This window comes from Aethalodelphis obliquidens, unplaced genomic scaffold (assembly GCF_003676395.1).
Source record: "Aethalodelphis obliquidens isolate GAN/ISIS:26980383/991018 unplaced genomic scaffold, ASM367639v1 scaffold7, whole genome shotgun sequence".
NCBI classification, from domain to species: Eukaryota; Metazoa; Chordata; class Mammalia; order Artiodactyla; family Delphinidae; genus Aethalodelphis; species Aethalodelphis obliquidens.
The window spans coordinates 12001824-12028981 of record NW_020837951.1 but is presented as its reverse complement, the minus strand read 5'-3'; the positions used below and the strand labels follow the sequence as shown (position 1 = coordinate 12028981).

The 27158-nt window shown below is 36.5% G+C and overlaps 1 protein-coding gene across 3 annotated transcripts in view; it reads left to right on the top strand.

Moving 5' to 3' along the window:
* RABGAP1 (RAB GTPase activating protein 1) overlaps positions 1-27158 on the top strand; it is a 170955-nt gene that overhangs the window by 39756 nt on the left and 104041 nt on the right. For 2 of the 3 annotated variants that reach the window (XR_003432507.1, XM_027104919.1), the window contains exons 3-10: positions 10956-11190; positions 12223-12427; positions 15280-15454; positions 16261-16418; positions 19932-20042; positions 20428-20494; positions 21168-21270; positions 21908-22077. Coding sequence is in view for 2 of the 3 variants with exons in the window: in XM_027104919.1 (XP_026960720.1) it covers positions 10956-11190; positions 12223-12427; positions 15280-15454; positions 16261-16418; positions 19932-20042; positions 20428-20494; positions 21168-21270; positions 21908-22077 (1224 nt within the window). In the remaining variant the exon portion in view is untranslated. Of the gene's footprint in view, positions 1-10955; positions 11224-12222; positions 12428-15279; positions 15455-16260; positions 16419-19931; positions 20043-20427; positions 20495-21167; positions 21271-21907; positions 22078-27158 lie in introns of those variants that run through there. The other variant, XM_027104920.1, reaches the window with a different exon arrangement.

Here is a 27158-nt window from a genome sequence, read left to right as displayed (position 1 = left end):
AATGTTGTTGCAGTGATTTCTACTAGTCTTTGCTTTGTAACAAACTAACTCAGGTTTGAAAAACTATTATTTCTCATGATTTTATGGATTGACTGGGTAGTTTTGCTAGTCTTGCTTAGGGTCATACAACTTCATTTAGCTGGTGCGTTGGCTGGGGACTGGGCTTGACTGGGTCTCTCTTTCCATGTGGTTTTCAACTTAGGCTTCTTCACAGCATGGTGGTCTTAGGGCAGACATGAAAGCTGTAAGACCTCTTTTAAGGCTAAAGCTTATAAGTTACATGGTGTCACTTCTACCACATTCTGTTGTAGAAAAGCAAGCCACAATGCCAGCCCACATTCATGGGATTAGAGAAATAGACTATATCTCTTGATGGAGGAACTGTAGAGATTTTGTGGCCATATTTAATTTTCAACATGAGTATAATTAGATCAGTGCTGTGATAAAGGTTAACAAAAGGATGCTATAGAACAGAGCAGGTAGAAACTTATCTCAGCTTGGGGGAGGAGTCAGGGGGAAGGCTTCTCAGAGAGGATAACGCTTCAGTTAAACCCTTTAAAGGAAAGCTTTATGTGATAGTGTAGTTATTAAAAACACAGGTATTTTTCTTTATGAAATGTTTATGACAACTCACATCAAAATCTGAGAATTTTCCATAAGTTCAGAACATGTTGCATTTTCTCTGCTTCACTTCCCTGGTGTAGGAATCTTACACCCTTTAGCTCTTAGCCAAAGATACTCTTTAAATGTTGGTTGGGGTACATTGATGAGATAGTACTGCTGAGGCAGAAAGTTCAGTTAGAGGATTTTTTTAAGCTTTTTAACCTTCATAGAGTTTTCTTCTTGAAAAATCCAGCTGACATTATTTTGGTTGAGAAAAGTTGCCAGGCTTTATTAAAGTAGTTAGCAGATACAGAAGTCACTCCTTCTCACTTAGTAATGCCTAGACTAATCTTCTGACTCAGTTTCTGAAATTGTATTGGAGTCAGTTGATCTTGTCCTCTAAAATGCAGATCTTTTTTTTTTCCGCGGTACGCGGGCCTCTCACTGTTGTGGCCTCTCCCGTTGTGGAGCACGGACTCCGGACGCGCAGGCTCAGCGGCCATGGCTCACGGGCCCAGCCGCTCTGCAGCATGTGGGATCCTCCCGGACTGGGGCACGAACCCATGTCCCCTGCATCAGCAGGCGGACTCTCAACCACTGCGCCACCAGGGAAGCCCCAAAAATGCAGATCTTTTATTCAAGCAAAGTTAGTGAACCATGAACACAGAGTTTAATTAAGGGGATCAGACTGGTGGCGGGGGAGACACTTAAGTAAATATGTCATCATGACAAAATGCATCAATTGCTGGAATATAGATATGAGCAGAATTATATGAGAACATAATTGTTGCCTGAAGAAGAAAAGAAAGGTTTTCATAGAGTAGGTAACAATTCGGCAGAGCATTAAAGAGTCATTAGGAATTTCCCAAAGAAGAGAGTCTGTGACATGTGGAAAGATCAAGAGGCTTGAAAGAGCCTGGAGTCGGGACCACTGCATGCAGTAGAATTGAATGTGCTTGCTTTTCTTTTTCTCCCAAGATGTGAATAGCCTTTTTGTCATTTTTTTCTGTAATTATAAAAATAATATATGCTTAATTTAGAAAACTCAGACAATAAGAAAAGTAAGTAAAACCTAGCCATAATCCCATTATTTAGCAAAACATTCATAAGTATTTTGGGTCCTTCTTCAATTGACATTTTTTTTGGGTTTTTTTGGCTGTGTTGGGCCTTCGTTGGTGCGCACGGGCTTTCTCGAGTTGCGACGAGCAGGGGCTACTGTTCGTTGTGGTGCGCAGGCTTCTCATTGCGGTGGCTTCTCTTGTTGCGGAGCACGGGCTCTAGGCGCGCAGGCTTCAGTAGTTGCAGCACGTGGATTCAGTAGTTGCAGCACGCAGGCTTCAGTAGTTTGCGGCACATGGGCTCAGTAGTTGTGTCGTGCGGGCTCTAGGGCGTACAGGCTCAGTAGTTGTGGTGCATGGGCTTAGTTGCTCCGTGGCATGTGGGATCTTCCTGGACCAGGGATCGAACCCATGTCCTCTGCATTGGCAGGCAGATTCTTAACCACTGAGCCACCAGGGAAGTCCCAGTTGACTTTTTTTTTTTTTTTTTTTTTTTTGTGGTACGCGGGCCTCTCACTGCTGTGGCCTGTCCCGTTGTGGAGCACAGGCTCCGGACGCGCAGGCTCAGCGGCCATGGCTCACGGGCCCAGCTGCTCCGCGGCACGTGGGATCTTCCCGGACCGGGGCACGAACCCGTGTCCCCTGCATCGGCAGGCGGACTCTCAACCACTGTGCCACCAGGGAAGCCCCCAGTTGACTTTTAAAGATGAATTCACAAGGTTCTGTTCCTTTCCCTTTTTAAATTAATGTTAATAATTCCTAACGGTAATATTTGTTTGTTTTTCTGGTCCTTCTTTTATATAGTAAGATAAAGAGATGGATTTTCAGAACAACTGTGGTTTATAAATGAGGCACAAAGTGATTTATCAAAGATCACAGAAAGAATCTGTGAGTGCCTTTGAGATTAGTTACTATGCTTTCCAGTATCCAAATTGGGCTTCTGATTTTTTTGTGCCTTGCTTTTTTGTTTTTAATTTTTATTTATTTTATTTTTAGCTATATTGGGTCTTCGTTGCTGCGCACGGGCTTTTCTCTGGTTGCGGTGAGTGGGGGCTACTCTTTTTTTTTTTTTTTTTTTTGCAGTACGCGGGCCTCTCACTGTTGTGGCCTCTCCTGTTGCAGAGCACAGGCTCTGGACGCGCAGGCTCAGTGGCCATGGCTCATGGGCCCAGCCGCTCCGCGGCATGTGGGATCTTCCCAGACCAGGGCACGAACCTGTGTCCCCTGCATCGGCAGGCTGACTCTCAACCACTGCGCCACCAGGGAAGCCCTGGGGGCTACTCTTTGTTGCGGTGCGCAGGCTTCTCACTGCAGTGGCTTCTCTTGTTGTGAAGCACGGGCTCTAGGCGTGTGGGTTTCAGTAGTTTGGCACGTGGGCTCGGTAGTCGTGGTTCGCGGACTCTAGAGTGCAGGCTCATTAGTTGTGGCACACGGGCTTAGTTGCCCCACGGCATGTGGGATCTTCCAGACCAGGGCTCAAACCCGTGTCCCTTGCATTGGCAGGCGGATTCTTAACCACTGCGCCACCAGGGAAGCCCTGTGCCTTGCTTTCTGATAAGACAAGATTTATATACTTGTTTTGAAATGGTTCAGCTCTTACTCTGAAACTGAGTAAAATTACTTAGTTTGAACCATTTTCATTTGTATTTTCACTGCAGTATGACACAAGTAGTGGGAACTGCAGATCATCAGGAATTTATCTTTAATTTTCTGATGGTGGATTTTTCTAGCACACACTTTCATTTCCTAAGCATGCTTTCTTGAAGACATAAAATCTCTACTGTAAAAGCATCTCAAACTGCCTAAAGTAGCTTTTTATAACTGGTAAATCAAGTAGAGCCTAGTTGGTATTGTTGCAGTGAAGGGAAACAGGAGCTATAAAGTTAGAAGCAGAAAATTAAGACCAGGAAATGACTGGCTATTGCCTTTGGAACATTTTGTCCTTTGATTCCATAAATGCAGTTTTGCTCTCAAGGAAATGGGCTTGTAGCCAATTCTACCATTCAAATTGTTACCTTTATTTGATATTATTTAGAAAGGACAGATGTTATTCCAGTAATGCTTCTTTTGCACATAAATAGTGGGTGTGTTCTTAGTTTTCTTTGGACCAAGGAAAGTGGAAGAACTACTTTTTTAAAAGTTGTTATTTGTTGTTGTTTTTTTTGTTTTTTGTTTCTTTTTTTTGCGGTATGCAGGCCTCTCACCGTTGTGGTCTCTCCCGTTGCGGAGCACAGGCTCCGGACGCGCAGGCTCAGCAGCCATGGCTCACGCTCCGCAGCATGTGGGATCTTCCCGGACCGGGGCACGAACCCGTGTCCCCTGCATCGGCAGGCAGACTCTCAACCGCTGTGCGGTTAAGCCCATTATTTGGGCTTAATAAAGGGAAGCCCATTATTTGTTTTTTTCACTTCACCTCCCGTAGGTGGACCAGAGTTTATTTAGAAATAGTTGAAAGTTGGGTAGGGAGATATTAGTTGGATGCTTACTAGTTGGCAGGTAATGTGATGTGAGAAGTGAGACAATCCCTATAAAAATCACGATTCAGTGCCTGCCTATAATGTAAATAATAAGTGTCCAATGATCATATTACTGAATCATTGAACCATGACAGTCTTGTGAGATAGGTATTAACATTCTCATTTTATTTATTTATTTGGCTGCACTGGGTCTTCGTTGCTGAGTGCGGGCTTTCTCTAGTTGCAGCGAGCAGGGGCTACCCTTCATTGCAGTGCGCGGACTTCTCGTTGAGGTTGCTTCTCTTGTTGCGGAGCACGGGTTCTGGGCACGTGAGCTTCAGTAGTCGCAGCACGTGGGCTCAGTAGTTGTGGCATGTGGGCTTCAGTAGTTGTGGCGAACGGGCTTAACTGTTCCACGGCATGTGGGATCTTCCCAGACCGGGGATTGAACCTGTGTCCCCTGCATTGGCAGGCGGATTTTTTAATCACTGTGTCACCGGGGAAGTCCAACATTCTCATTTTAGAGATGAGACAGTTGTGGCTTCTAGAGGTTAATTTGTCCATAGCCAATAGAGTTAGTGTTAGAGGCATGTCCCCAACTCAGATCTGTCTTATTGTGGAGCCCAAGTAGGACTACTAAGTACAGTTGTGTAAGCTACACGTGCAATCCCAGGGGGGTGCTGTTCACATAGCCTGTGATGTGAATGGTGCCCCCTGGAGTTGTGCCACAAGCCAACTCTTGTTCCAGTTGTGTTTTGTTTTTGATTTGTTTACCACTACTCTACTTTGTAAGTAGAATTATGAATAAATCATTCACTGAATAGTCTCTGTCCTTGCAAACATTCATGTCTATGTTTAGCTATTTAATGCTTTTTTTCTTCTCAATTCAGGAGTATTTTAAAGAACTCTCCCTTCCTCTTCTTAAAGATTACATGGAGATGAACACAAATCTAAATATGATTCTTAGTTGTATTATCTGTACATATCGGCTTTGCTTTTTTATTTTTATATTTGGGCTAAATTAAGTTAGAAGTCTTTTTTGGGTTTCAAAATAAAGATAATTGTTTGCGTTTTGTAGCATGCTATTTGGTCCTGCCCAGTATTCTTATGGTAAATGTTAAACTTTAATGACACTTATAAAATGTTCAGGTTTAATGATACTTTAATGACACTCATAATAGGAAATGGTATTTGTTTTTGTTTTATTTTTAAGTCGTTAACGAAGCTAAAATCTTTCAGATTTCCTTTTCTAGCACTAAACCAAAATCTGTAGAACACCCAATATCCAAATTGGATAAAAGAATACTTTGGCTTTTATTCTTGGCATTTATAAAATTCAGTTCATTAAACATGTATGGTAGATATACTCTGTACCCTCAGCTACCCGAAGCTTTGGGAATATAAAGATAATTGAAGAAACAGTCTCTGCTATCTAATAATGCCCAGTCTGGCTGAAGAGGCCCACTAAGCAAATATTCTCTAAAACAAGTAGCAATGCTGGAATAAACAAGTATACTAATATTTTGATAGCACTCTCTAAGGAGGGAGTGATTAAACCGCATATATCAGGCTTAAGATCTCTCAGAGGATTTAAGCTTGGTCTTTAAGAGTAGAAAGGCAAAGGAGAGGAAGGCTTTCCAGGAAAGGGAGTGGTCTGTGCAAAGTCTAGATGTTTAAAGGTTTATGGTGTGTCTTGGGGAGTTTGAGTAGTTTGATGTGACAGATAAGAGATGGAAAAGTAAATTGGGCAGAGTTGTGAGAAACTCATAGAACATAGTGATGAATATGGGCATTATCTTATGGACATTGAGGAAACATGGGAGGGTATAAAAATAAGGCAGTGCTTGATCAGAACTAAGATTTGCACTTGTAATTTGAATGGCCAGATGAATGATAAATCAGAGGGGAGTGAGAAAGAAGGCAGGGAAACTACTACCTTTCCAGTAGGTAGGCTTATGTAAAATGAAAGAGATTCCTATGGTGTTAGCTATGCAGAGAGACAGAAGGAAAAAAATGGGCAGTTGAGCAAGGAGCAGTAGGGTTTGTGAGTAGTGTGGAAATGAGAGGAGTGAAGGATGACTGTAATCCTTCATTTGGTAACTGAGTGGAAAGTAGTGCAATTCATTAATTTTTTTTTAAAGATACAGGAAGAGAATTAGAGTTAAGTTTTGACGTAAGTTTGGAGTATCTAGCTGAAGGTGTCTGTCCATTAGACAGGGAGGGGTTGTAGATGTATATTAGGGATTGTTTATGTATCATTGGGATTGGATGAAATGGCACAGGAAAATCTGTAAAATGAAGTTATTGCCAAAAACAGAATCCTGGACGAACACCTTTTGAGGGGCATGTAGAGAAAAGGAACAGTTGTGTTCTCAAATTGCATCTTTCATAGAAACCACATTTTTTTTCTATTAAAAAAAATAGGCTTTTTTAAAAGAGCAGTTTTAGATTCACAGCAAAATTGAGAGGAAGGTACAGAGGTTTCCCATATAACCTTTGCCCCAACACATGCATAGCCTCTCCCGCTATGAATATCCCCTTCCAAGTTTAAGTCTATTGAGGTAAAATTTACACACAGTAAAATACAACCCTTTTAGGTATGCAGTTCTATGAACTTTAATGAATGTAAACTCTTACGTAATCACCACGACCACCACAGTCAAGATACAGAATATTTTCATTACTCCAGAAAGTCCCTTTATAGTTCTTTTTAGTCATTCATCTTTCCCCTTCCCAGCCTCTGACAATCAGTGATCTGATTTCTGTCTCTATAGTTTTGCCTTTTCTGGAATGCCATGTAAATTGAATCATACAGTATATAGCCTTTTGTGTCCACTTCTTTTACTTAGAATAATGCTTTTGAGATTTATCCATGTTATTTTAGTATCAGTGGCAGTTTGTTTATCCATTCACCAGCTGATAAACATTTACTTTGTATTCAGTTTTTGGCAATTATGAATAATGCTGCTATAAACATTCACAGACAGGTCTTTGTATAGACATGTATTTTTATTTTTCTTGGGTAAACACCTAGGAGTGAGTCATAGATAAGTGTATGTTTAACTTTATAAAATTTACATAAAGTGACTACCATTTTGTATTCCCACCAGCGGTGTATGAGAGTTTTTCAGTTGCTCCACATTCTTGCCAGCGCTTGGTATTTTCAGGATTGTTTTGTTTTTAATTTTCATTCTTATAGGTGTATAGCGGCATCCTATAGTGGTGTCAGTTTCCCTGATGGTTAATGATACTGAGTTTCTTTCAAATGCTTATTTGCATTGTCTTCTTGCGTGAAATGCCCTTTATTTAAATTGGGTTGCTTGTTTTATTATTGAGTTATAAGAATTCTGTGGATATTTTGGATATAATTCCTTCATCAGACATATGATTTGTAAATATTTTCTTGAAGTCTGCGGCTTGTCTTTTCATTCTGTGAACAGTGTCTTCCAAGCAGCAGTTTCTAGTTTAATAAAGTGCGTTTCATTTTTTTCTTTTATGCATACTTTTTATGTCCTAAGAAATCTTTGTGTCCCAGAATTACAAAGATTTTTTTCCTGTGTTTTCTTCTGTAAATATTATAGTTTTAGGATTTACATTTAGATCTGCAGTCCATTTTTCATTAATTTTGTATGTGACATAAAGAGATTGATGTTTTTGCATATGTATGATGTCAAGTTAATTGTTCCACCACCATTTGTTTTATTTTATTACCTTTCTCTGTTGAATTATCTGGCCAACTTTGTTGAAACCAATTGGCCATGTATGTGTGGGTCTATTTCTGGATTCTATTTTGTTTCCTTGTTCTGTATTATCTGTCCTTTCACTAATACCGTGTCTTGATTACTTTACCTGCAACTCCATTTATTTTAGAGATCATCGTGGTATCTGTTAGGAATGCTGTTGGCAGCAAGGAACAGAAAGCCCTACTAATAATGAGTTTATTTTTGTTATGACAAGAGGTCAGACAAGCAGTTGCTGATTTAAGCTGTTCATTTATACGAGGGGTTAACAAACTATAGCCTGCTGGCCTAATCTGGCCTGCCACTTGTTTTGTAAATCACCTGTGGAAGTTCTTGAAAATGCATATGCCAAGGCTTTATCTCTGAGACTGATTTAGTTGCTAGGGTAGGAGGTGAGGGGATAGAGGGAGGATCAGGTATTTTAATTTTAACATGCTCCCTGGTGATATTGGTAATTGTGTTGTTTAGTCATGGTTAAGAACCATTAATCTAAGGTTGGTTCTTAGAGTGTGGTCTCCAGACTAGTAGCATCACCATCTCCTGGAAACTTTTTAAAAATTCAAATTATCAGGCCCATCCCAGCCTTACTGAATGGGAATTCTTGTTAGGGCCCAACAGATTGTGTTTCAACAAGTTCACCAGGTGATTCTTAGGCATGCCAAAGCTTGAGAACCTTGAAAAGCATTGCTGAGTGTTTCCCAGATAAGCCTAGGGAAGATTAATTGACTGTCTTTTAAAAAACAAAAAACTTAATTGAGATAAGTATTAAATTATGTGACAGATAGTTAAGTATGAAATTGGATTGAAGGTGCACAAATGATCTAACGTGGTAAGTGCTGAGTACTGTATTGGACCTAATTATTCAAAGCATAAGTTAGGTTGCTATTTTTAAGCAGCTTTTAAAAATCATTTTTGTGTGTGTGCATTACTTTTTCCTACCCTTTAAGGAAGAGTTAAGGAAATAGAAGGCAGTTCTTACGTTTACAGACTTTATAAACAAGGGAAGAATGCAGATAAACATGTATAAACACAAAAGGCAAACATATAAACATGTTTCTTTCAGGGTTTGTAAATATATTACAGTGGAGGTAGTCTATCCAAAAGAAAACTTGAGTTTATTTAGCCTATATACCAAAGAAAAAACAGTACCTCATAGCATGTAAAATGTCTTCAGTTTAGTTTGCTCTTTAATGGTAACCTTCCCAGTTATAATTACTAATTGCTTAAACATGGAGTCTAATATCTTTTCTTCATCTGTTTTTAGGGAGCTGTAAATATCCTACTTATGTTATTTCTCCTTCCACTTGGACAATGGTTTAGATTCAGTTAGGCTATCTTTTATTTCCTGCAGGTGATTCCTGCAGTATTTCTTGTCCAGTTCTGAAAAAATAAGAGGTTAATTAGAACTAAGCTCTAGTTTGTTTTCTAGGTGCTTTCAAAAACTTTTGAAAGGAGAACTTCTGAAAAAAGAAATTTGATTACACTTGTGATGTATAGGATCAGTCATAACAAAGAGTTAAACTTATTTGACTGAATTGTAGTTCCAATAGCAGTAACTCTGAATATAAAAGGAAGTTCACAAAAACAGATGCTGTCATTGAAACCAGAGACTGAACACCTCTCCCGTCCTTATTTCCAAGGCAAGAATAGCTGACATGTTAGAATTTCCTTGGGAAAATGAAGCAAAAAAGACTTAAGACTGTTTCTCAATCATAGTTTACAGCCAAAGGGACTTGAATTTTATAGAGATACAAAAGATGTTTGAACTGGGTTCCTTAGTCCAGAGTACCTCTGTTATTGGAATTTTGCTTCTTAACTGTGTCTTAATTTTACTGGGAAGACCTCATTGTCTTTAACAATCTCATAGCCCCACCCATTTTAACTTTTTGTCAGGTTTTAGTCTTCAGAAACCCTCCTAAATTAGCACACTTTTTTTTTCATCATGATTTCCTTTTCGTAAATTAATTCTCTTGTTAATTTTTCTAGTATTTCTTGAATAAGCATTTGGTGACAATACTGGGTTTTGTCCCTTGTGGTTTTCCTTAGCGTTGGGCACCTGATTCTCCACCTGATTCTGCACTTGTTTACTTCCTTGTTGAGCAACTAATAATAAACCATCATGACTCTAGAAAAATACTTGACGTTGAAAAGGGTTCTGTTCCTCAGGGTCATTTTATACGTACATCTCCCCAGCTTTATTCAAATGTCTCAGAACTTTAAGAACTATTTATGTCAGTGAAGTCTCCCTCAGAAATACAGGAGACTTAACTTATAGCAAGGGTGGTAAAAATGCATGTGATGATTTACTACCTAATAAGTATGTTTTTACTGATAATTTTCGGGAGCAAACACATTTTCCCTTTTCCTTAAGCATAAGAGAAGCTTCTCCTCTTTTTTAAAATTAATTAACTTTTGGCTGTGTTGGGTCTTTGTTGCTGCGCGTGGGCTTTCTCTAGTTGTGGCGAGCAGCGGGGCTACTCTTCGTTTTGGTGTGCGAGCTTCTCATTGTGGTGGCTTCTCTTGTTGCGGAGCATGGGCTCTAGGCGCGCGGGCTTCAGTAGTTGTGGCACGCAGGCTCAGTAGTTGTGGCTTGCGGGCTCTAGAGCACAGGCTCAGTAGTTGTGGCGCATGGGCTTAGTTGCTCCGCGGCATGTGGGATCTTCCTGGACCAGGGCTCAAACCCGTGTCCCCTCCATTGACAGGTGGATTCTTAACCACTGCGCCACCAGGCAAGTCCGAGAAGCTTCTCCTCTTAACAAGCTTTATTTCTCATCATACAAGTAAAATTACAAATATTTTAGTTGTTAATTAGTTTAGGACACTGTAGAAAACTTTTAATAAAATTGACAGACTATCACATATATTTCTGGGTATTGGTCTCAAATTCACTATACACTTTTTCATGAAAAGCTGTATCAATTAAGAGAGCAGCTGCAGCTCTTATTTATTATAGATCTTGATTTATTCTGTTTTTTAAAGACATTCAGAAGATATCTGTATATCAAAAGAATTGCTGATGATTTTCTCTAGATGTGGACCCATTTAAATCAGTACTGGCCTCTCTCATTTTGTTGATTGCATATATTTGTGACCCTTAGATTATAGGGAATGGAAGTGAACAGCAGCTGCAAAAAGAGCTAGCAGATGTGCTGATGGATCCTCCAATGGACGACCAGCCAGGGGACAAGGAGCTTGTGGAAAGGTCACAATTGGATGGCGAAGGAGATGGGCCTCTTTCTAATCAACTCTCAGCTTCATCCACCATTAACCCTGTGTCATTAGTAGGGCTCCAGAAACCAGAGATGAGCCTGCCAGTGAAACCTGGACAAGGAGGTTAGGATTGCTGCATTGCTTGCATAACTGAAGGTTATTGTTTTTAATATTTGAGTGTCCATTCTGTACTAGGTTTGATTCAAAGCGAGCAAAACCCATTATCTATGTTCTCTAGAATCTTCAGATTCTAGATTTAGGGGGATGTGAGAAGAGTAAATGTATGTACTATTCTGATTTCCCTTTAAATGTATGTCAGTTTAAAAAAATTTTTTATTGGGATAGAGTTGATTTACAATGTTGTTTTAGTTTCAGGTGTGCAGCAAAGTGAATCAATTATACATATACATATGTCCACTCTAAATGTATGTCATTTATACCACAGAAAGAGAAACAGTAGCTATAAGACATTGAGGGAGTCTTAGAGTATTTAAGGATCTTTTTCCAGGAAAGAAGGAATTTGAGTATAGTGTTGGAGAAATAGAGGAATAATGCTTGGTGAAGAGATGTTTGCCCCAGGCCTTTAATAGCTTGGCGGGAATAGTTGTCAAGTTGAAAAAAGGGAGCTGAAAGACGTAGCAAGGAAGGAGAAAAAAGGCAATTATAAAGGCTTTGGGGAAAGTAGGGTGTTAAAACTGTAGATGTTTATTGGGAAAGGGAAAGCAAGGGGACTGAGAGAACATGATAGAGTAGCTACAATGATGAATGAGAAAAATAATTATAACAGAGCAGATCAGAAAGAAGACAGAGAGAGGATTTTTCAGGGTGGTAAAATACTAAATGTATTTTTGATCTAAATGTAAATTATAAAGTCAAAACAAATTAGAGGAGTCAGAAAGGTAAATCAGATCTGAGTCTCAGGTCACCGTTTAGGTTTGGGATTGAGACTACAGCCATGCCTAAAATTTTTAGTGTTGGTGACAGAGTTCTGGTGTGAGATTTCTGGCTTTAATGGGCATTTCTTCTGGGGCAATGGCATATTCTCTTATTAGTATTTAATTTTAGAACCTAAATGTAACTTGTAGATTTTTACTTGATATTCATGTCAACAAAATATCAAAGTGAAAATAATCACCTCCTTATTGTTTCTTTCAGATTCTGAAGGGTCTAGTCCTTTCACACCAGTGGCTGATGAGGACAGTGTAGTTTTCAGCAAACTAACTTATTTAGGCTGTGCTTCAGTAAATGCTCCCAGGAGTGAAGTGGAAGCCTTAAGGATGATGTCCATCTTAAGGGGCCAGTGTCAGATTTCACTAGATGTAACCCTGTCAGTGCCGAATGTATCTGAAGGAACTGTGAGGTGAGACCAGCTTCTTGAACTGTTTGTGTTCAATAACATTTGATCAGATTTCTGACCTATAGTTTTAGAAAGAAGCAGTAGTGAACAAAATCTAATTATTTTATTCATGTTTAATTCATCTGGCACTTAGTTATCACATCTTCCAAGGATTGTGACCTTTATGAAAAACAGTCACTTGTTTGAACAGTTTTTTATACTCTTCCCCACCCCAGTTCTGTGTAGCACATTAGAAATTTAAATGTTTTGGGGATTATTGAAACATGTTGACCTAAGAGTCTGCCTAACTTTATATTTCTCATGTGCCCCCAATACAAATACTAGCTTGACACATTAGTTCAGTATGAGATTTCATGCTGACTTTGGAAGTTACAGAAACCTGTTGGTAAATATTAACTATTCCAGTACAGATCCTAAATTTTTAAGATGAGGAAACTGAGGCCCAGAAAAGTCTCTCAAAATGGCTATTGTTTATACTAACTGAAACAGATAACAGTGATTAAAGGTAGCCAGTCAGATATCTGTATTAGCGAGCTAAATACAAAACTCTAATAATGAGTTGAACAGAACTGAAATAAAATAACTTTTTCTTTATTATAAAAAATGCATACTTATTTCAGAAAAATCAGAGGACACAGACAAGCAAAAATTTAGGAAAATACTCTTTTTAATTTAATTTTTTTTATTGACATATAGTTGATTTACAATGTGCCAATCTCTGCTGTACAGCAAAGTGACTCAGTTATACACATATAGACATTCTTTTTTCTTTAATATTTTTTTCTAGTATGGTTTATCACAGGATATTAATTATAGTTGCCTGTGCTACACAGTAGGACCTTGTTGTTTATTTATCCTATTATATAATAGTTTACACCTGCTAATCCCACACTCCCAGTCCTTCCCTCCCTCATCCCACTCCCCCTTGGCAACCACAAGTCTGCTCTCTATGTCTGTGAGTCTGTTCCTGTTTTGTAGATAGGTTCATTTGTGCCATATTTTAGATTAGGAAAATATTCTTAATTCTACTCTCCCGTTGGTAAATAACAGTTAACATCTTGGTTTATTAAGACCCTTTTTGTGTAGTTGTATATGTTTGTGTATGTGTGTATATACCTACATATATGGGCAAGTATAATTATACAACTTAGAATCAACATTTTTAACAACAGTGGAATAATATAATACATACCATCTTGTAACATGCTTTCCTCACTTAGTTTTTTATATTGTGAATCTCTTTCCATATCAGTAAATATGCTGAAAAATTTTAACTTATGATGGCACATGATGGGCTATTCAGAAATAACCAATCTCTAATGTTACATATTTTAGTTGTTTTAATGAGAAAAGTACTACTAATAATAGCGAATATTAAGCTTTTATTATATGAGCATGTAAGTGCTTTACCTGTAATTTTCTTATAAATTATTTTTTAGCTAAATTTTTATGTATTTTTGTATTTCCTTAGGATCAATTCCTAGAAGGTAGACTTACTGGGTCAAAGATTTGCCCATTTTTATGGGTTTTGATACATTGCCAAATAGCCATCTAGAAATATTGATCTAGTTCATACACTTTTATCAGCAGTGTATGAGAGTATCTGTTTCTCCACCCTCAGTCATTTTGGATTTTTATGGTAGTAGAGTTGTAGCTGTATATGGTTAGCAGTAGTAGTAAGTTAATTAATTAATATTCCAGTTATCTGCATATATAATTCTTCTCTTGAGTATTTAAAGAACTATTTCACAAAGACTCACAAATAATAATTTTAATTGTATTTATTAATGTGAAACTTAATAAAATTTTTTTAGCACTCATTTTTTTTCTTGTAATAAAGTTTATTTCTTTTTCTTTGGCTGCACTGCAGCTTGTGGGATCTTAGTTCCCTGACCAGGCCACCTCAGTGAAAGCGCTAAGTCCTAACCACTGGACCATCAGGGAGCTCCTTAGCACTCATTTTTATATGAGCATTCATTTTTATGTGCTTCTTAGTCAATAGTCATTCCCCCCAACTGAAGTTATACTTTGTTCTAATATATTTTAATTCTATAAAGACATGAGAAAACTAGTTTCTCTTGCCCCATGTTTTCAGAGTCTTTATCAAAGTGCCTTTGAACTTGGATTAGGTCCCCTTCTTAGGTATTTCCATTATCGCCTGGGCTTTCCCATCAGTGGCCCTGCCCATTCAGTGTTGAAATTGCATAATTTCTTTTTCAGTTTCTTTCATAGCTGTGTCATCAGTGCCCAGAATGGAGCCTGAAATGTTGTAGGTATCACATAAATATTTGTTGAATGAATACATTTTTGAATGAATGATATCCCTTTGATTTTCAGTGAATGGCATCCTTTTGATTTTATTAATGATTTTCTTTTTTTAGGTGTTAACATTTTTTACAGTCTCTCTCCCTTGTTTGCCATGAAGCAAAAGAACATGTTTCACTCTGAGAAAGCACATCACCTTTTTATTTTTTAAAATAATAAAGCAGATTAGGTCATTCTTTTAGGAGATAATGAGAAGCACAGCTTTAATGATCTATTTTGGTATTCCAATTTAGCCATTATTTTTATTTAGTTACAGACTGTATAAGAAACATTGATACTGTTTATGCTTTCCTGATTGCCTCCGTAAAACATGGGGTTATGTAGTTTTTAGTATCATGGAATTGTGTAATCAGTAACTTTAAGAATTCACATATGACTTACTTATCAAGACTTAAGATTAATATGATTAGCATACCAAAAATGGATTATATGATCTTTTTGCTAGAAAGATGAGTCTTGAATCATAATATGGATGTAGTGAAAATAGTCTACAGTCCCTCTAACCTCTTTATATCTTTTTTTCTGAACAGACTCTTAGATCCTCAGACAAACACTGAAATAGCAAACTACCCTATCTACAAAATCCTCTTCTGTGTTAGGGGGCATGATGGAACTCCTGAGAGTGACTGTTTTGCTTTCACTGAAAGTCATTACAATGCAGAGCTCTTCAGAATACATGTCTTCCGGTGTGAAATACAAGAAGCTGTAAGTACTTAAGAGGGAACTGTCTGCAAATGAAACTTCATCTGTACCCTCACTACGTTGAAATGATTATAGTATTTGTTATGGTCATTTATAAGCCACATGAAATTCTCTGCTACTGTTTATTTCAGCTGGATGGGCTGAAATGTAAATAAACTAAAAGTTTGGTTAACCTGAACCTCGTTGTTAAGAGTGTTGGAGGAGACCAATTGACAGCTGCTTAATTGGGTTAAATAGGCATCTTGGTTCTAGCAATGACGTATTTGCAAACCGTTCTTTTAGAGCTAAACTTGTAGAATTATTTTTATTATAATAGATACATTCAAGTAATTCCTAACAATTTTGGAAATCATCTTTCAGTTGGATTCACAACCACTTCTTTCTTTTTTATTTTTTTTATTTTTATTTTTTGCGGTACGTGGGCCTCTCACGGTTGTGGCCTCTCCCGTTGCGGAGCACAGGCTCCGGATGCGCAGGCTCAGCGTCCATGGCTCATGGGCCCAGCTGCTCCGCGGCACGTGGGATCTTCCCAGACCGGGGCACGAACCCGTGTCCCCTGCATTGGCAGGCGGACTCTCAACCACTGCGCCACCAGGGAAGCCCCACAACCACTTCTTTTTTAAAGCCTCTTCTCTGACCATTTTTAGTGTTGCTTGCTTTATAGGTCTAATAAATTAGATAATTTGTCAAAAGAAATCAATGGAGGAAAGATGAATTACTCCCCTCAAACAACATAGGTCACCTTCAGCCTTAACAAAAGTATTTTATTCTTGTGATAACAGCCCATTTCCTAACATGTCTGGTTGTAGGTGAGCCGGATACTTTACAGTTTTGCCACTGCCTTCCGCCGTTCTGCCAAGCAGACCCCCCTCTCAGCAACTACTGCACCTCAGACTCCTGACAGTGACATCTTTACCTTCTCTGTGTCTTTAGAAATAAAAGAAGATGATGGTAAAGGTTATTTTAGGTAGGACATCTTATTTTATTCTTTTTATTTGAGTTTGTATTAACATGCTGTACTATCTGTGGATTTAGGGAAATTCTAGGTCAGATTACATAACTTTTACATTATAAAATGATTGCTTTTATGGATAGAGTTTAAAGGAAAATAAATAGGCAAATTTGTAGAGGCAAGATTTAAAGAATTTTAAACAATAAAAAAAATTCTTTCACGTAGGAAAATGTATCATGCTACCATGTTCTTTTAGATGGACTCAGAGTAACTGGCTGACTGCTGATATGAAGTATGACAGAAGCTTCATCAGGTGGATCTGTAGCTAGATTTGTTTTGCTGGATTTTTTTTGTGTTTTGGTTGGTTAGTTGGTTTATTTGTTTTAATAATGTAAAGGTCTTAAGGCTGTTGAAATCAAGTTTTACCATTAAAGTTTATCTGAACACATTGGAAGGGGAGAATTGAGGTCTGTATCTGAAATCTAACCTTACATAGAAATAACTGGTTTTGGTTTTTAAGTAAAATTATGCTTGTTTGAGTAGTGAAAATAACCCTGGAATAGAAATTAAAACTTAAATTTAGTTTACTTATTGCTACCATTAACAGTGTGACCTTTTCCAAGTTTCTTTACATCTCCTGACATTAGTTTCCTTATTTATAAAATGAAGTGGCTAGACTCTAAAATCTTTTATAACTTTAAAATATTATGGTTGCAAGATGATTGACTTTTTTTTTCTCCATAGCCCATATCACAAAATGGGTGCCACTTGGGATCATAATCAATAGTTGCATATAGAAATTTCTTTCCTCCATGACTACCTCATAAAATGAAATTCCATCAAAATATGAATGATTTCTAATATCTTGCTTTTAAATTAAAAAGCACAATGATTGGTCTGTTTGTTTGAAAAACTGATAACCTTTGCTCTCCCTCAAGAGACTTTGGAATTGTCATGCCATCTGGTGGCCAATTTAGTGTACAGTGCAGCTTCAACTTTGATTTGTACAATCAAGTGTGAGGCCTTGTGCTCTATGCTTTCTTATTAGCTATATTTCTGTTCTCACAGCAACACTGTGATGTGGTGCTTTCTGCAGTATGCATTCCTGTACTGGGAAGTAGAAACTGTAATCTATAAACCTTGTAATAATTTTTTTCCTTTTTAAGAAACAGAACAGTTTGTTTAAACAGTTTTTTCCCTTTATTAAAAATATTTATGTAGATCACTTATAAACCCCAGTTATGAATAGGAAAGATTTCTAAGATCTCTCAGAAGAGAAGCACTAGGATAATTTCTCCTCCTTCTGAGATCAGGTATATTCTAAGTAGAAAGGTAACGATCACAAATATCCCTGGTCTGTTCACCTGTATAGCAAGGAAATGCTATACAGAAAACCCCTGGATGGTCATTTTTTTTTCACATTTGTTAGGGCTTTGTTATCTTTTTGTTGCATTGTTTTCCTGAATTTATAGTTACAGTAGAAAATAGTGTTGTGTGACCTAATACACTGATGAAATCATTGACAAGTATGCCTTTCTTCATCAGATTTGAACTTTTCAAATGCAGTTCCTTTCATCCAGTGATTCTGTAGTATGTCTAGGAATTTACAGAAACAGTCATTGCGGTGCCAAAAGAGTTATCAGCATGAACATTCCCCTTAACACAATAATAGCAAAATTAAAAAGTGGAAATTAAATGTTGACCAGAATAGAATGGTAAAAATACGATGCATTTCACAAAATATACACATATCAAATCGTTATGTTGTAAACCTGAAACTAATGTTGTATGTCAGTTACACCTAAAAAAAGATACAATGGTATACCCATATGACTTACCACTTATTTAAAAAATATATGTATATATAGTTAGCCATAGTACAAGATAGATTGTGGTTTCGCCATAGCATAAATATAGACCAAGTGCCGTGGCAAGAATTAATGCTCTTCTTTTCATTCCTGAAAAAGTATAATCCTATATTATTAAAATTAGAAACCTGCATTTCAGTTTAGTCCTTAGGAAAATGGAGCATTTTCATTTATATCATTCAAAACACTTCGTTCTGATCTTATTTAATCTGCAAAGTACCCCATTTGATATTGTCCTTATTTTATAGGTAAAGAAAGCCAGGGAAGATAACCTGGATGTCTGCTTCTTAATTTACACAATAGGAATTAAATGTAAAATTACTTGGTTGGATCCATTCATTCAATGATAGTGATAAGACCAGAAATACAGTCTAGACCCCCCAACATCAGTGAAGTGAACTTCCACTGCTTATACTCTCCACCCTGCTTCCTATTAATGTAGCTTTTCCTTGCCCTTCAGAGTCAGGACACCAGAGATAACTTTATTTCCACTGTTGTTGTTTTAAATACTGCTGAGAGATGAGATTATATTAATTTATACTTAAATATCCACAGAACATAGAGACTAGTGTATCTAATATAAATTAAAATCTGAGATCTGTCCATATCCTCATAGGTGAAAATTCTGTCAGCCACAAATATTTGACAGTTTGGTATGCAGAAGTTTTTCTTGCATGTTGGTCATTTTTAGACACTTATGCTAAGATTCTTTGATTTTCTAATCTCAGCGTTATCACATGTTCTTGAATTGGTTACTGGTGTAGTAGTGCAGATGGGATTCAAACTAATTTTATTTCTTCAGAGCCAATTTTTAGTTTGAGTAGGTACTCAGAGCTCTCATGTAGCCTTTTATATTATCTTCTAGTGGTTCTATTGTTATTATCTTAAAGTTGTACAGTAATAAGGCACAATTTAGATTTGCTGTATATTGGCTGATTGCTGTAGCAGATTTGTAAGCCTTTGAGAACAAAGGAGCTAGAGAAATGGTGGGTGGGAGACCAGGGGATTATTTTGGTAAACTGTCATTTAGAGAATATTTTCAACTGTTTTCTTAAGGTGATGTTTAACTGCATCATTAATGTTATTTTTATAGTTATTACACATGCTTACAGTAAGGTTATTGCTGCTTAAGGGAAGAATTAGGCAACAGCTTACTGTTGACTATATCTTCCTCATTTCTTGTTCTTTGAAAGCACCTTGTTTTGAAATTCAAAGGATCTATATAATTATCTTTTCTTCATTATATATTTAAACAAATAAGGCATGAATAATTTATTTGTAAAAAACAGTGACTAAATAGAAAGTGAAAAAAACTAACATTTTTTGAGTGCCTTGGAGCTTTATAAATATCTAATTTAATTTTCACAGCAACAAAAAAGAAAAAACTAAAGCCACGTTTTAGGGGTCATAAGAGTGGTTTTGTAGCTTTTATAAATGGTTTCTATAATGGTTTAGTGGATTACATACAGTAATGATGATATTTTCATATCAAGAGGCAGATGATGATTTTTAAATATCTGTTATGATTTGAATACTAGGCATAGAAAAGAATTAAATGTGATTCTTTTCAGTGCCTGATTTTCAAATCATAACAAAAATTGTTCTGGTGTATGTTACGAGAAAGTGCTTTGCAAAATTAATGAAACATGTTGTTCTACAGTGCAGTTCCTAAAGATAAAGACAGACAATGCTTTAAACTACGCCAAGGAATTGATAAAAAGATTGTCATCTATGTGCAACAAACAACTAATAAGGAACTTGCCATTGAAAGGTAAACATTTTTAGTAAGTTTGGCTTAAATATAAATTTTAGTTTTTGTCAGTCTAGTGGAGCAGTCATATACTGTATTCAAAAATGTATTTGCAAAATATTTTGTTCCCTGAGGAATTCTTTTGTTCATTAAAGTGAATACTTCATTCATTTTGAATTATCTCTCATAAATCTTCAGCTAATATGTTGATCTCAACTATGTGATAACACAAGGCAAACATAAAATTTGTTTATCTCAAAGAAATAAAGGTGATTTTGGTAATGCTATTTTATTGATAATTTTAATATGTCCTTTTTTCTATCAAGAAGAATTTTTTTAAAGCGATCTAATTTAAACATCTTTCTGTAGTCTCTTTTCCAAATTTATATCAGTTCTTTTTTTGCAGGTGTTTTGGTCTTCTCCTTAGCCCAGGAAAAGATGTACGAAATAGTGACATGCACTTGTTAGATTTGGTAAGGATTGCTTTTTTTTTTTTAAGTTTATACACTATTTCCTCTATAAAGGTTGTTTCACCAAATCTAAGGTTAAAGCACATTTATGAAGCAATAAACAAAGATAAGGGAATTTCCTTATTTCCTACTTGCTGTTTACTAGTCTGACCTTAGAGCTACTTAGTCTGTCTCAGTTTCTTCATCGTATAATAGTGAATAATTCTTGTTTATCATGTAGGTTTGACGTGGGAATCAAAGGAGACATTTTGTGAGAGTTATTTGCAAACTATCATGAGCTTTATAAAAGTAGGTGGTGTTCATATTGTTGCTATTATGTGAAAACCTTTGTTTTCATAACTAAATTTATGTAGTAATTACTTACTTGACAGAAGAATTCAACATAGGTTTAGGTAGTAAATTTCCCTAGTGTCTGTACGGTTTGATATGATTTGCAAGCATTTGCTTTATGTATAACTTTTCAGGAGCAGTTGCATAAATAATCGGCACATCTTTAATTTTAACTGTAATCATTTGTATATACTCCTAACTTTTATATGTATATGATCCTGTTTCATATTCTTATATTTTTGTAACCTCTTTTTTTTTAAAGGCAGCAGAATGGCGGGTTAGCTGTTTTGTGTGTGTGGTGTTTTTTTTTTTTTTGCATTAATGTTGTTTTTACTCTTTTCTTTAGGAATCTATGGGCAAAAGTTCAGATGGAAAATCCTATGTTATTACTGGGAGCTGGAATCCAAAATCCCCACATTTTCAGATTGTAAATGAAGAAACTCCTAAAGGTGATGCAGATTGCTGACATCATGAACAGAAATTTTAGTCCCAAGGAGATACCCAAATCTTAGCACTACTTATTTGATAAATACTTAGTGTTTACCTACTTCTGATGAAACAAAGGAATTTGAATAGTTTTTTGAGTTTACTGTTAAATTTGACCAGTAAACAAAGTATTTTTTCCTCCCTCTCCTTTCTTCATTTTTTCCTTTTCCTGCTTCCTTTTCTATTTATGTACTTTTAAAAAATATATTATTTTTTTTTATTTACAGGCTTCTAAATATTTATTTTATTTTTTATTTTTAATTTACATTTATATTTAATTTAATTTATTTACAGGCTTCTAAATATTACTTGTTTTTGTGGAGAGATAATATATGCACATATAGTTAAAAATTCAAAGGTATCTAGGGAAAAGCAAAAGTTTACCACAGTTCCCAGTGTCCCACCCTAAAGAGCACCACTGTGACCAGTTTCTTGTGTAGCTTTTCAGGTATGCTATGCATAAACAACCTTTTTCAAGATGTTTCATACTCTTCCTGAATGTCATTTAAAGTTTGTAATAGAAGTAATTACTTTTACATTAATCATATGAGCAAATATATTTCCATTTAAAAAATTTGCTTCTGCCTTCTCTCTCCCTAGATAAAGTGCTGTTTATGACGACAGCTGTTGATTTAGTAATAACAGAAGTGCAGGAGCCTGTTCGCTTTCTCCTAGAGACAAAAGTCCGAGTTTGCTCACCTAATGAAAGATTATTCTGGCCCTTCAGCAAACGTAGTACTACTGAAAATTTCTTTTTGAAACTAAAACAGGTACTGTACTTTTCTATAAATATAGATGGGGAAATAAGAGAAATTACTTCTGAGGCTGATATATCATTAATCCAAGCTGTCAATTAGATCTTTAAATAGTTAATGTGTATTTTAAATATAGTAAGAGGAAAATTGTTTTATTTTTACCCACCTATTTATCATTTTTGTTGCTCTTCACTTCTTCCTGAAGAACCAAGTTTCCATCTAGTCTCACTTGCCTTTAACCTGAAGACCTTCTTTTAGGATTTCTTTTAGTGGAGATCTGTTAGAGACATAACTCTCAGATTTCTTTATCTGAAAATCTTTATTTCACTTTTATTCCAGTAGGATATTTTTACTGGGTATAGGGTTCGGGATTGACAGTTTTTTTACTTTCAGCACTTAAAGATGTCATCCCACAGTCTTGTGGTTCTCATTTTTTTTTTTTTTTTAAGTAAGTATTTTCTTTTTTTTTTTAATCTGGTTGCACTGGGTCTTAGTTGCATCAGGCTGGCTCCTTAGTTGTGGCATGCAGGCTCCTTAGTTGTGGCATGTGAACTCTTAGTTGGGGCATGCATGTGGGATCTAGTTTCCTGACCAGGGATCGAACCCTGGCCCCCTGCATTGGGAGCGTGGAGTCTTATCCACTGTACCACCAGGGAAGTCCCTCTCATTGTTTTTGGTGAGAAGTCAGCATGCATTTATATTATTGTTCCTCTCTTTGTAATGGGTCATTTTCTCTGGCTGCTTTTTTTTTTTTTTGCTGTACGCGGGCCCTCTCACTGTTGTGGCCTCTCCCGTTGCGGAGCACAGGCTCCAGACACGCAGGCTCAGCGGCCATGGCTCATGGGCCCAGCCACTCCGCGGCATGTGGGATCTTCCCAGACCGGGGCACGAACCTGTGTCCCCTGCATCGGCAGGCGGACTCTCAACCACTGCGCCGCCAGGGAAGCCCTATTATTTTTTATCTTTGGTTTTTAGACTTTTATCTATGATGTGCTTAGGTGTGATTTTTCTTTCTGTTTGTCTTGAGATTAGCTGGGCTTCATGAATTTTTAAATTTATGGGTTTGGTTTTTTGTTTTTTTTGTTTTTTTTACCATTTTTGGGGGAATTCTGACCCATTATTTCTTCCAACTTTTTTCCCTGCTCCATCTCTCTTCTCTCTCCTTAAGGGATTCCAGTCATACATATTTTTGACCTTTTGATACTATCCCACAGATCTCTGGGGCTCTATTTATTTTTCCAAATATTTTTTGATTTTTTCTTCAGATAGGATACTTTCTGTTGACCTATCTTAAAGTTCTCTTGACTCTTTCATCATCTCCAATCTGTTGTTAACCCCATTCAATGAGTTTTTAAAAAATTTCAGATCTTGTTTTTTTTTTTCTGGAATGTCCATTTGGTTCTTTTTTAAATAATTTCTGTTTCTTGTGAGATTGCCTCTTTGATCTTTATTTTAAGCAGATCTTCTTTTATATTCTTGAGCATAATTGTAATATAGCTACTTTAAAAATCTTGGGCTGCTAAATCTAATGTCTAGTGAGCCACTTTTTCATGTTTCTTTGTCTAGTAATTTGGGATTATATATTAGACACTTTAAGTGCTAGACTGCAGAGACTGTGTTATGGTCTTCTGAGTACTGAGTGTTTTAAAAAATATATATCAGTTAATTTGGTCAAACTCTATACTCTTTCTTTCCTGTGGCGGGCAGCAGATAAAATTTCTGTTCCCTTCTTTTAGCTTTTTTTTTTTTTTTTGGCCCCGGTTGCCCCTCTACTTGTTGTTCCTTTCTTTGCCTTCCTTTGTATCAAAACTCCTTGAAAGTAATCAAGTTCGTAGTGACCTAAATTGCTAAATCCAGTGGTCAGTCTGAGTCTTTGTCTTAGTGACGTGTCAGGAGCATTTGATGTAGATGATTAACTCCCTCCTTGTTAAATACCCCTCTTTCACTTAACCTTCTGGACATCTCAAATTTACCATGTCCGAAAAGGTGTCATTATCTCATCCCTCACCCCTAAAATGCTCTACCTACCTGTCCTTACCACCTCAGTTTATGGGCATCTTCTTCTAGTAGTTGCTTAGGCCAAGAATTTGACTCTTATTTTTCACACCCCATATCCAGTCTGTCAAGAAATTCTGTTTTCTTTTAAAACATATCTAGAAGCTGACTACTTCTTACCACCTAGATTACATTAACTTCATCTGAATCATTGTTTTCACCTGGATTATTGGAGTAGCCTTTTCACTCATCTCCCTATTTCTATTTTTGTCACCTTTTGATATATTCTCAGTATAGCAGTCTAACATCAAATCACGTCATCTTTCTGCCAAAATTTTCCAATCCTGTTTTACTCCATAAAATCCTAAGTCCTTCTAATAGGTTGTAAGACTCTATGTGATCTGCTGCCTATTACGTTATAAACGAATTCCTCTCTTTTACTTCTTACTTGCTTCCTCTGCTCTAATCATGCTCTTAGGGCCTTTGCTATCAACTGTTCCTTCTACCTAAAATTCTCTTCCCCTGGATCCCACTTGCTGTTATTCACCTCCTTCAAGTCCTCATCTTCTTCAGGTCTTTGCTTAGATTTACTTCTTAGCAACTCATGACCACCCCCATTTAACACTGCAGTTTGCCTGATTATCCACTGGTGCTGCTGATTCCCTCCCCATTGATATATTTTAAATTTTTTTACAGGGGTGTTAGTTTCCAACATACTGCAAAATATACTTCTTTTTATTTTGATTATTACCTATTTTTCATATAAGAAACCTCTACTAAGGCAGAGGACTTCTAATCTGACTTGTTCACTGGTTTATCCCAAGCATCTAGAACATAATAGTTCTTAATAAATATTTATGAATTAATTTTATTTCATGTAACTCTGAAATTCCATTATACAAGATTATAGGGTTGTATGTGGATTTACTTGAATATACTTTTCTGTAGCAATAAATATTTTAGTTCTGGTGTGTCCAAGTTAGCCCTTTTGGTTATAGTTAGAAAAAGGTAGCAAGCAGAACAGGAATAGAGATTTCTTTTCAGTGTTATCTTAAGAGACAAAGCAAATCTGGGTTTCCTTAGCATTGTTCTCCCAGTTCTTCACTATGAAAGGAGCAAAGGATTAGCGTAGGATTATCATCTAGAACTTGGCTTTTGAGTCAGAGTCCATGGATCTTGCCATTGACTAGTTTTATGACTTTGAGCAAGTTCCTTCAACTCTCTCAGCGTCAGTTTACTCAGCTGTGAAATGGCAGTGATAGAATCTTCCTCATAGTGTTATTGTGACATTAAGTGAAAAACTGTACAACGTACTTGGAATAGTTCCTAGCACATAGTATGTTCTTCATGCATTTTAGCTATTATTATTGAGAGGGACATCAGTGGGACAGCAAAAACACTTAAGTCATGAAATCAGAACAGCATCGATTATTTAGTAGATTAGCCCCAGGGGAAGAATGCTTCAGAAAGAAAACCAATTTACAAGCATTATTTTACAAGTTTAGGGAATGGGTGGAAATGATTCTTAATAGTTTCTAGAGTAAGAGTTAGCAAACAAATTAATTGTATAATATTTTTTAGTATAAATTTGTATGTAAAAAATATTCTCTTTAATTAGAATTCTGTTTCTTTAATCTTATCTCAGTGAACATAAGTAAGATTACCCTCATCTTGCTTTTCCCTTGAGGTCTTATGTTATACAGCCATGATTCAAAGATTGCATGCGTTTACAAGAGTATTTCTTCTGTGGGTGATTTAGAATAATGTATCTAATTAGGCTAACAAATGACTTGTCAGGGTAGACTAGCCAAAAACAGATATATGCCTGAGACATAGCCTGATAGACTATTCTAGACTCTCTGTTAAAGTTACAAGCTAAACATAGGCTGAGTTGTCAGTATTTTCTTTGCAAAAAGCTGAAGTTTATATGTGGAAGCTGGGAGGAGGGCAGGGAATTCCTGACAATAATCTCTCATTTTTCTCCTTATTTGTATGTCTTGGGGTGGGTCTGAGGGGTAGTCAGGGGGAAAGGAGAGAGGCAGTATGAAGAATTTGAACAGTTTTTTTTTTTTGTCTTAGTGCACTGTTAATTCTCATCCCTTGCAACATAATAAACTAAGTTTATTTATTTCCTCCTTTACGTTCATGGCTTTAAAAATTAATAGCAGTTACCACTAACTGAGGCCCTCCTGTGGCAATCACTCGACCAGCTACTTTCACTTTTCCTGTCTTATGTAATTTTCATAGTGATCCAGTGAGGATAGTGTTTACATTTTATAGATCCAAAGATGTAAAATAGATTTTACGGGATATCATGTGAGCAAGATTCATACCTAAGCCTTCTAAGAGTCTCAGCCAGGATTCTTCCCAAAGAAACATCCTTCTTTTGTCTTTATTTCTGTAAGAGTATTTTTGGGATTTACTTAAGTCAAATTAAGCATAACTTAAAATTTTAACCTCTTTGCAGTTCTCATTAGACAGAAAAGGAAACACTGCTACAGGCCAAATTTTTAAAATATTCAATATATAGTTTCTGTTTATTGCTGTACGTATGGGAAAACAGTTATAGAAATGTTATTAAAAATACATATTTAAAAATTGATTCTTTTTCCTTTCACTAAAATTATCTGGTGACTCAGTAACTCCTTTTTAGCCTGGAAGCCTTCCCAACTGTGGGGATTCCTGTATTAAGATGGCACCATATTAGAGAAACTTTTAAAATTAGTGGGGAATGAAAGAGGAGGAAATGGTCTAAAGACTAGACCAAATCTAAAGACTAGATTTTCCAACAGTAACATAAGGTGAATAAAAGACCAACTAATCATTCTTAAATTCTTAAAATTATAGAATTTTCATTGCTAAAGACAATGTAGGGGTCTTAAAATGTTTTATTTTATTTTATAAATAAAATTTTATAAATGAAGAAGCTGATGTCTGAAAGACTAAGTGATGTGGCCAGTGTCATATAGACAAGTAATTTGTATAACCATCCGTACTGGAAACCCGAGCTTCTATCTCTTTGTAAACCCGAGCTTCTATCTCTTTGTATATTTGGTGTGTGTGTGTGTGTGTGTGTGTGTGTGTGTGTGTGTGTGTGTGTG